At 34.5% G+C, this 11,413-nt stretch overlaps 1 protein-coding gene and 1 long non-coding RNA gene across 3 annotated transcripts; one reads left to right on the forward strand and one right to left on the reverse strand.

Moving 5' to 3' along the window:
- The first annotated feature begins 517 nt into the window (after positions 1-517).
- Positions 518-2,768, forward strand: LOC131901022 (uncharacterized). Of its 2 annotated transcripts, none has more exons than XR_009376302.1 (3): positions 518-718; positions 827-899; positions 2,675-2,768. It is a non-coding gene; the product is annotated as an uncharacterized LOC131901022 (long non-coding RNA). The 2 variants fall into 2 exon arrangements; XR_009376303.1 differs by lacking the exon at positions 2,675-2,768 and adding an exon at positions 1,610-1,765.
- A 4,719-nt stretch (positions 2,769-7,487) lies between these two features.
- Positions 7,488-8,885, reverse strand: LOC131900927 (zinc finger protein 665-like). Its single transcript, XM_059252242.1, has one exon. It carries the CDS (start codon positions 8,883-8,885, stop codon positions 7,488-7,490), a length of 1,398 nt encoding a protein of 465 aa, XP_059108225.1.
- Positions 8,886-11,413: the final 2,528 nt, after the last annotated feature.

Raw genomic sequence — 11,413 nt, forward strand, 5'->3', positions numbered from 1 at the left:
ATCCTGGATCATGTAACCAACCCCTATTAGACTATTTATTATCTCAGAAATAAATATCTCTTGATTATCAGATAAATTACTTGGAATTGCCTTGTTAATTACAGTAATAGATTTTCTCCAAGTCTTTGTTTACTTCAGGGGATTCATCATTCCTCTCCACCATCCTGACCTAATTTCCCAGCAGCCTTTTTTATCTCACTGAGTATGAATTTTAAGATGGGGGAGGGCCATTCCTAAGCAATGTTTGAAAAGTTAGCCATAAACACCTCACAAAGAAAAGTTTGTATTGAAGCATTGCTAGATCTCTGGCTTTGGAAGGAGTGAGTGCTGAAAAGCTACCCCTGTAACTCAGGAGAGGCTCCTGTAAAGGACAACTTGAAGTGAGATAGTTAGCATGTAGGCAAAAGCTGTGGCATCAGCATTCCCATACTTGGGTATTCTATGGTGTCCTGGAGAACACTGTCATCTCTTGTGATGTCACCAGTGCTGTGGTGATACCAGCAGCCTATGGGGCATTTATTCAGTGCCTTTATGGTTGAGCTACAGACATGGTGTCAAGATGAATAAACTACTTGGAAAAGAGACTAGAGAGCAGAGAGAGACCAGAAAGAGGCAGAAGGAAGCTGGCCTTTGGTCCCAGTATAAAACAAGAAATAAATCTTCCAGGGGAAGCCACATTGAGCCTTGGCAGGGGATTTAGTGCTTTCTGGGGGAGAAGGTAGGCTTGAGCTAGGCCTTGAAGGAGGTAGCCTTCAAGGATTAGGGCTCAGGACATGGGCATTTCTGGGAAACAATGACACTATCCTGGTTCTTTGATTTCCTACAGAGCAGACACAGAGTCAAGGGTTTCTGGTTGTTAGTTTGGCAGAGATCCAGGAATTGTCCAGGCTGCATATACTGTAAGTTATTGAAGTGATTAAAGATTACCTACCTAATTGAAATATACTTTTATACTCCTAAAAACTTAATTAACTAACATAAGTTTGATTACCCTAGATGACTATTTATCTGCATTTCCTAATTATATATTACAATTTTAAATGAGTTGTTAAACATAGTACCTTAATAAGAGTAGAGATACACAGAATATAACAAATTAACTTTAAATTTGTATCAATAAACTAAAATCTATCTCAAAGTAAAATGTTTTAAACAAGGTGTTGCTGTTTAAAAGTAGATTCAGTAATCTACCCTTTTATCCTATTATATCTATACTATCCTCTTTTCTTTTTTAGAGAGGAATTGCATTTGTAACCAACCCCTTTAAATAAAAATAAATATTTATACATAATATTTTGGGAATTTGGGCACAGTTTCTCATACTACTCCTTGCTTCATGGGGCACTTGTATACTTATGGGAATCCTGAGAAAATTAGCAATTATTGTTAAATTTTGGCTGTAGTCTATGAGGATGGATTGTCTCAGCCAGTTGCTTTGAAGCTGATTTTGGATGTTGGAACATGTGAAGACCTCTCAGGGGGTTTTATAACTTCACATATTCCTTTTCACTCCCAGGCCTGTGTACATTTTACATACATTATAAACATTTCAGAGTTTTATTCCATCTGAATATGTCTTATTGTGAATCTATAATCCTTCTGTTTCCAGGAGAGATTTTAAACTGTTAAACTGCATTGCTAGGATGAAAAGCAGCAGCCTTGGCTGCTGACTTCACTCACCTCAGCTTCCCAACATGGTGAAGGTAATTTACTTCCAGCTCTGTGAGCCATGCTCTCTGCTGACTCTGGAAGGCATTGGGTTGATGTCTCCATCAAGGAGCACATAGCTAGAAACTTTTTTGTGTATAGTAGCAAAAGCTAAACCCACCACACAGAATGCTGTGCAGCTTGTAGACAGAACAATGTACCATGTTGAGAATCCATCATGGTGGGCTCTAGCCCACATGCCATGAACCCACCATACTGTATCTTAAGTCTATATGGCACTGCTCCCCCAAGAGACAGAACTAGGAAAAAATTTTAGATCCATTTTAGAATCTTTTTTAAAAGCTCAGGTTTTGGGTGGAAATTCTTGCTATCATATCTGGGTGCCAAATGTACTCAGAAAGTTTCTATGGTCTTGCCTGTGCCCTCCTAGTTCCACCAAATCTCTCCCACCCATTGTCCCAGAGCTGCTCAGAACTAAGTAAACACACAGAGGCTTTTTATTATTTACAAACTATTGTATATGGCAGGCTACTTGCTATCTAGCTCTTATATCTTAAATTAATCCATTTCTATTAATCTATGTTTTGCCAGTGTTTCATGGCTTACCAGTCTGTTGGCATCTTGTTTCATGGGTGGCAGGACTCCATGTTTCTCTTTCCTGTCTCCCACCTTGGATTTCCTGCCTGCCTTTAAGTTGCCTTGCCATAGGCCAAAGCAGATTTTTTTATTAACCAATGGGTTATATATATTCATAGCACGTACAAAGACATCACCCAGCAAGCTACATTTTAAATGGACTAAATATCTGCTTAAAAAGAGAGAAACCCCTCTTGGTACTTGAAGCCTATGTCTCTATCCAATGCCAATAAAGTCATGGTTATTAGAGGACTACCTACAAATACCAATTTTCTGAACCAATACAGTCCCTAATAATCAATTAACATGTGGGCTTATACTTATATGTCAGTGTAGTTTAAACAACTCATCAAAGAAATTTGTATTTCAGCATATGAAGTCATCTACAGAAAGCCACACCCAATTAAATATCTAGCGGTGGATCCCAGGCACAATGAACATGTCTATAAAACAATGACTGCAACCATGCATTAGAGAACATTATGGGAGTGGTAACATAAATATTAAATTGCCAGATGCTCAGTGAATTTCTTGTGAGATTATGTCTCTTTTTATGTCAGATTTATAATCATTTAGTCTTAGAAACAGCTGTCTAAACATGATCTGAATAAGCTCAGCACCAAGTGATATGCAGGGAAGAGCAAGGAAAAGCCCATGAAACCTCAACTTTGCATAAATTACTATAAGAAACTAAGGATTGCTAAGAGTGAAAAAATGAACTTCCTCAAAAAAGAACACAATGATTGCTTAACTAATGCATCAATTAAATTATGGAAAAGAGAATTTCCATGCAGAGTAGTGAAACAGGAATTCTTGCTCAATTTACATATTTTCATTTGCTTAACATGCCCAACTGTTAGGTTGGAATCCAGAATTTCTGACAGAGACTCAGCTGTTAAATAGGTGATCACTTGTGAACTGTGTTAAGAAGTTCAACTGTTAAGATGATATAAGAACAGGAAGGCCCTAACCAGTTGTTGATAACTTTGTGAACTAATCAGAGTTGTAACAAGTGTCTTACTTTGTTCATACAGTTTCCATGAGATGAGTAGCATTTTGTTCACATGTTCTGACCATTAGTGACTGAAATAAGAGAAACATAAGAAAAATAAGACTTTCATCCATTTACTGATATTTCCTTTGCAGTTTTCTTAGTGCAATGGAGTTCAGTAGACCATCTTCAGTGAATGTATCTTGGTTGGTTGAACACTTCCTTATATTATAGGAATATGTCAGCAGGCATGAGAGTACACATTGGCATTAGACCCATAAACACACATAAGCAAAAAAACATTAATCTGAGGTTCACTCTTTACAGTATATTTTTAGTTTAATATACTTGAAGTTAAATGTAAAACCAGATAAGGAGTAGTAGGAGATTAGAAACAGAAATATGGGAAATACTGTTTGTAGTATTATAATATTGATTAAGGACCTACAAATAATTCATTTATGTAATATAGTAAATTATTTTTTGTATTCAATCCAAAGCCCTTGTAGTACTACAACATCCATTTCGAATAGTGTTATGCCTAAGGCCTCCCCCAAGGTGGCCAGGTCCCAGAGAAAAGGTAAGGAGTAAGTAAGGGTAAGATGAGGCAGGGTTTATTGCCCAGAGAATCTTGCAGCCTGACTGACTAGCAGCCAGAGTGATTAATTATTTATACAGAATTCATTAATTAGAGATAGATTCACATTGTTCCAAAACATAGATAAAACAAATTTTGTTTTGGGGCATGTGTTTAACCTTTTTCTCTTGTGCACCTGTGATTATAAGTTTAGTCATCATTAATAAACTGTGGCAAAATACAGTTATCTTTTACAATCATGTTTCCTCAAGTTTAGTCATCATTGATAAACAGTTATCTTTTACAATAATTTTTACAATTCAACCACAGAATCTAATTTTTTAAGAAACTAGAGACATATGATAGCCTGTTCTCAAGTTGGTAACTTTTGTGGCTTCAAAGACTCTAGACAAAAATGAAAATTCCATGCCAGCCTTGCAGTTTGGCATGTCCCAAGCAATTTATTACTAACTACTAATTGTTAGAATGCTTTAGAAAAATCCCCAGGCAAAAGTTAAATTTCTGGCATAACACAATATTTTTTATATCTTTCTAGAATTTATTTACAGGTTTAATCCTGGCATTCTTAATGTTCCTTCATCATAGACAGCACAATGGCTCTTCATGAACTAACTTTTCTCAGAAATGAATGTCTTGACACCTCATCCTTTTGTCATCTTTTCATATCATTCTTTGCCTATCAATATATGTTTCTCTGTGGGGCTAATTTTACTTTAATGCTGTATGTGCCACATAATTGCCTGAGAGTACACTGGGAAGAGTTTTGTAATCTGATCTGTGGCCAACTCCTTCAGCCCACTGTATCTTGTTGACCTTTGTAATTTTTCTTTGTTTTGATTATCTTGTCCCTGAGAAAGTACAGGGACAGATGTTTCAGAATATGTCATATCCTCTAAAGGAAGCCTCTGGATTCTATATGCTTGTCACATTCTCCAAAGAGTCAGAAAGACCATGAAATAGATAAGAATATCTCCCTAAAATTGGGAGGGATAGTATGTTCAGGTCTTTCCTGATGAAGCTTAGAAGCAGAACTCCTAGGAGAAGGCATAAATGATTTACAAGAAATTTCCTATCAATTCAATATTTTCAAATTGTGCAAATATTAAAAGTCTCTCAAGCATGCAACCAGTCAAGATCAAACACAAAAAATGACATAGAAGCAATCATGAAGCTTAGATTTGCTGGTCTTCAACCAGCTGTGACCTGCATTTCTCATCAGATATGACCACACCATTATTGTGCAAAAAATTCTGTAAGAAGTCTTTTCTAGAGTAATCATCCAGCATGCCCCAATTAAATAGGATCCAAATTAACTTTTCCTGGAGGAACAAATAATGGGGCAAAGTTAAGTGATACGAATAATTTTTTATGTTAGATTTAGTTTTTCTATTATATTAATGAATATAATATACTTTATTCATTAAAATAATTTAAACTTCCATCAATTATAAAAAGAGATGAACAATTCACATGTACATGAAAAATAGTAAGATCAAACATTGAAGAAACCATATCTGGGTACCATGAGTCATTTTACCAATTTTGAAAATTACTTCCAAATTAATTTTTTATCTGTTGACAGTTTAGCATTACTTTCATATAGTCAAAGAATAGGTAAAATTTGCTGATGGCTACTCTTGCTAATTTCTGTCTATAAAATTTTATTGAGGAAGTTCTATTCTTGGGCTCATTAGTACTTAATAAGCAGTCAATTTTCTTCCTTAATGAGAAATTATGAATACAATTCATTGTGAACACTCAATTAAGTCCTTCCTTGTTTGAATACAAACTATTGGCTATTGCTTTCATGCCCTGTATGTCTCTAGTGACAGATATAAGAGGATTGGTTTAGGAATGAAGAAAACACAGACAGATTTAACACAGAGATACAAAGAAAAGTTGGGATCAGGTGTTCTGTGTTCTCTGATAAGAAACCACAACAGCCTGGATGCTCTGTATCAGTAATACCTATATTCAAATAGATTCAAAGAGTTATTGCATATTGATAACAGAGAGGCAAAGTTATTATCTAAAGTGATGCAGGTAGACATGCTTGGCTCTTCGAAGAGCTTTCAGTCTCTGTAGCCTTGAACTCCTGAGGCCTAAAAATCTGAAGAGAATTTATGGTGAACAGTTTTGGCACAAACTAACAATATTCTCACATGATCACAAGATATGTAATGTTTCAAGCCTCAAGCAATGAGAGGAAGCCTTTTTTTGTGTGTGTCTAAGTCTTTGACCTAGATCTGCTAATAAAAACAACTCAAATTCATTCTTACACCAATTCAAGTCTTAACACATGCATATACTTCCAATAATTGAACCTGTTATAGTTTTCCAAAAGCAATTCTACTTTGTATTTTCATGATGTTTTTTATTGTATAATCTATAATGTAATGTCTGACACTAGATACGAAATACCTGTATAAAATCAATGTTGAACACTCTAATGAAGAAGAAATTGAATACCGGCTTTATTGTATTTATTGATAATTGAGAAAAAAAGGAAGAATAACTTGAAATTTAAAACAGTCTGTATTTTATTTGATAAAATCTCAAATATCAGAAAAACAATAATATTTATATAAAAGCTATATCATTCTGAGCTCTATATCCATCCCATAAAATATACAGAAAATTATGCAGTGATTTTTGACTCAATATGGCTATTAGCAAACTATTCCTGGCATACATTAAGCCTTCACATTTTAAGTTATTATTACCTTCATCTATTGTCAAATTAACCACATTTCATTTAAATACATGATTTCTGTGTAATTCTGTTTAATTCATTGCTATATATGTAGATGGTTTTCCAAGGAAAATTTCATGTCAACATAAATTTCTTGGTAAAATATTTCTAAAATCACATCAAGCATAGGGCTTCCTGATGTCACTCATCTGACATTGAGTAAGGTTTGAATATTTGATAAAGGTTTCCTTCCACTACTGACATTTTAAAGAACACTTTTATTGTATGATTACTGGGGCAAATATTACCCTTTGAGTTTATTTCTTTCATAAATTTTCTGACATTCTCTAAGTTTTGATCTTCTTTTAAAATTTTCTTAAAAATTCTGTACATTTGTTAAATTTCATTCCATTAGGAATATTCTGTTTGGCTTCAATATCTGAGGACTCCCTAACACTTGCTACTTTCTTAATATTGTATGTGTTATCTCTAGTATGTACTATGTGATGATTTTTAAGATTTAAGTACCCAAATAATGTTTTTGCAATGCTTTGTATTTGTAAGCTTTCTCTAATATATAGTTTCAGTGAGTTTTGCAGAGATGATACATGGGGAAAGGACATAACATATTAATTATAATTTTAAGGGTTCTGTATTCAATGGGTCTAAATTGCCTTGAACATATTAATCATAGACAAAGAACTTTTCGCAATCTGTATTTTTTAACTTTCTTCTCCATTATGGATTTCTTGATAAACTTGCAGTGTTGAGGCCCTGGTAAAGGATTTGTCACACTATTTTCCTCTGTAAATTTTCTCTTCTGTGTGTATTCTGTGATGCATTTGTAGATGTGAGTCTGTCCTAAAAAACTTGCCACGTTCTCTGCATTTGTATGGTTTCACTCAAGTGTGTATTCTTTGATGAACTTTAAGTGTTGAGTTTCCAGTAAAGGACTTTCCACAATCTAAACATTTGTAAGGTTTTTCTCCAGTGTGTATTCTTTGATGAACTTTTAGTGTTGAGCCTTTGGTAAAGGACATTTCACATTCGTCACATTTGTAAGGCTTAACTCCAGTATGTATTCTTTTATGAATTTGAAGTGTTGAGCTCTGAGTAAATGACTTTCCACACGCATTACATTTGTAAGGTTTCTCTCCAGTATGGATTCTTTTATGAACTTGAAGTGTTGAGCTATCAGTGAAGGACTTTCCACAATCTGAACATTTGTAAGGTTTTTCTCCAGTGTGTAATCTTTGATGAACATTAAGTTGTGAGCCTCTGGTAAAGGACTTTCTACACATATTACATTTGTAAGGTTTTTCTCCAGTGTGTATTCTTTGATGAACTTTAAGATTTGAGCTAACATTAAAGGATTTTCCACATACATTACATTTGTAAGGTTTTTCTCCAGTGTGTACTCTTTGATGAACTTTTAGTGCTGAGCTGTCCTTAAAGGACTTTCCACATACATTACATTTGTAAGGTTTATCTCCAGTGTGTACTCTTTGATGAACTTTTAGAGTTGAGACTTTGGGAAAGGACTTTCCACATTCTTTACACTTGTAAGGCTTCACTCCAGTATGTATTCTTTTATGAATTTGAAGTGCTGAATTCTGAGTAAATGACTTGTCACATATATTACATTTGTAAGGTTTATCTCCAGTGTGGATTCTTTTATGAACTTGAAGTTTTGAGCTATCTGTAAAGCACTTTCCACAATCTGAACAGTTGTAAGGTTTTTCTCCAGTGTGTATTCTTTGATGAACTTTTAGTGTTGTACTGTGAGTAAAGGCTTTTCCACATACATTACATTTGTAAGGTTTTTCTCCAGTGTGTATTCTTTGATGAACTTTAAGTGTTGAGCTACGAATAAAGGCCTTTCCACATATCTTACATTTGTTAGGTTTCTCTCCAGTATGTATTCTTTTATGAACTTGAAGTGTTAAACTTCGAGTAAATGACTTATCACATACATTACACTTGTAAGGTTTATCTCCACTGGGGATTCTCTGATGAACTTGAAAATTTGAGGCCTTGTTAAATGACTTGTCACATTCTTTACATTTGTATAATTTCCCTCCTGTATCGATCCTCTCATGAATATGAAGTGTTGAACTCTGAGTAAAAGACTTGCCACATGCTTCACATATAAAAAGTTTTTCTCCAGTATTGGTTCTCTGAGGAAGATGAAGAGAAAACCCACTGGCAAAGGACTTGCCATACACAGTACATTTGAAAGCATTCTCTTCAGTGTGAATTTTACAATGACCTCTGTATTTTGTTGCATGTAAGAGGAACATGTCATGCTCTGCATATTTGTATGATTCTTTTGTCATATGGATTTTATAATGTTCCTTAAGTACTGATAATATAGAAAGCAACTTTCCACACATTTTACATTTGTACAATTTTTCTCCAGTATGAACCACATTAATTCTAAGGAAGTCTGAACATGTCCTGTAACTCCTCCCAAATTTCTTATATTTTTGTCCAATACTGAATCTTGGATTCCTCTCCAATTTTGAAGGGTCGGTGAAATACTGTCTACATGCTTTGAATGTTGGTTGTTTCCCTCCAGTGTGGCTTGAGTCATTTTGAATATTTGATAGGAAATGGCAGAATCTGAATGGAAATGACACAGAGTTACCTTTTTGAGGAGGAGCTGGAACTTCTTCATCTATTCTGTCAGGAATGTCAGTGATGGGTGCTGGATGAAGATCATTTCCTTCAGCACATGATTCAGTGTCCTCATTGTCAGATCTACATGCCCGGAACACCTTTATGTATAATTCACCAAGGTGATTACATCCAAACTGTCCTGATATTTCTCTTTGGCAAGTATCCTGTGTATACTCTTTTGGAAATAACTCCTGAGTGGGATAACAAAACAGAGCTAGAAGAAATAAAAGGCAATTATTTTCTAACTGTGTGGAATAAGATAAAAATAATATAGAAACTTTTTCATAAAATGACACCAATATATGGAAAGTAGCAAAAAGATGTATCATAAATCTTCAGCACTTCTTCCATAAGGAATTAATGTCCAAAGATGATGGACATGGAGAAGTCCATATCATGAACTTGTATTTTATAATATGTAAAATTTTAAAGGGTCCTCTTTAAGAATGTCATTTAAGCATCCATTTTAAACATAATTGTTAGAATATGAAGTGAAACTCTTAGCCATTATTAAAAATATCCTGTCCACTTGGAAATGCATTATCAATTTAGAACAAAATATCCCTTCCAACCAGGTAGTGGTAGTGGTGCATGACTTTAAACCTAGCACTTTGGAGGCAGAGTCAGGCAGATCTTTGTGATTTGAAGGCCAGCCTGGCCTAAAGAGTAAGATCCAGGACAGGCACCACAATTATACAGAGAAACCCTCTCTGAAAAAAATCTTTTCCAAACAGATAAATGTTAAAATTATTAAAATAAAAAATAGCATATATAGATTTTCTATGATTAATGATTATTAATACATGTTAATATGTAGTTTTTGAAGAAGAGTCATTATTAAAAAGAAAAAATAAAATGATCATGAAAAACAAATATCCCTATCCCCCTGTAGAGAGAATGTTTCAAAAATCTCCACAATCACATTGATAATTCTTTAGGCCTTTCATTTCTTCAGATACCTTAGGATATCTCAAATTGATAAAAGACTGGCCTTTCATCTCAACATTTGGAAGGCAGTGGCAGGTGCATCTCTGTGGGTATGAGGCCAGCCTGATCTACATTTTCATTTCCAAGCTAATCAGGGCTACATGGTTACAGATTATGTCATAAAAAAAAAGGATGCAGTGAGAAAAGTAAATTATATGTCCAGGAAAGAAAAAGAATGCCAAAATGTAACTCAGCAAAACTGGCCCAGGGTGACAAAAAATGGATGTGTTTCTCGACTGTACAGCTAATTGTCAACAAGGCAAATGTTAATCTTGGCCTCAATATATCCTGTTCTAACATAACTAACTGATAGAACCATTCCAGTTGGCCCATCAATGTGAATCACAGTCTGGCTTTTCCTTAAAGTGTTCTTCGCTGACTTGAATGCAGAATATGAATAGTGGCCAGAGTGCATTACAATCTCTTTTTTCCAAAAGGATCTAATATGTTTGGATTCAAAAACAAAAAATCAAGCTGGGTGGTGGTGGCACATGTCTTTAGTCCCAGTACTCAGGACACAGAGTATTTATTCCCAGAACTCAGGAGGCAGAGACAGGCTAATATCTGTGAGTTCAAGGCCAGCTTGCACTACAGAGAAAGTTCCAGGACAGCCAGGGCAAATACACAGAGAAACTCTGTCCCCCAAAAAACAACAAATTGATAAAATGCCTACTGAATAAAATTTATATTTTCAAAGTAGACTGAAATGTAGTATTCTATTTCAAAGAAAGATATCAGAAGTTTACATGTGAAATTTGCAAATTATTTTAAATGTAAATTTAATGTAAATATAAATATATCATTTCAAGCTTATCTCAGTCACTTTCCCTCCAACTCTTCTCATATCACCAAATCAATTATGTAACCTCCATTTGATAGTTGTTACTCTTACATATTTATATGTATTTTTTCAAATATATGAACAAATTATATAAAGCTTCAAAATGTTAGTCCAGCTTTATTGTTCATGATTATATCATTTCAGGACGCACCACTTTGCATTAGATAAGCAATAATAGTATAGCTATGGAAGATGGTCCTTGTCAGAGCATTCATTAAGTGTCTATAATTCTTTAGTAAGGGATTTGAGATAGAGGGACACTATGAATTGGGAAACAAAAATTCCAGAGAGTTTTTCAGTTATGATGGAAGTAAACTCCGA

This window comes from Peromyscus eremicus, unplaced genomic scaffold, assembly GCF_949786415.1.
Source record: "Peromyscus eremicus unplaced genomic scaffold, PerEre_H2_v1 PerEre#2#chrX_unloc_1, whole genome shotgun sequence".
NCBI classification, from domain to species: domain Eukaryota; kingdom Metazoa; phylum Chordata; class Mammalia; order Rodentia; family Cricetidae; genus Peromyscus; species Peromyscus eremicus.

What these genes read in the sequence shown, in the direction of transcription:
- LOC131900927 (XM_059252242.1), bottom strand. Translation starts at nt 8,885, where the DNA reads ATGTTCCTCTTACATGCAACAAAATACAGAGGTCATTGTAAAATTCAC.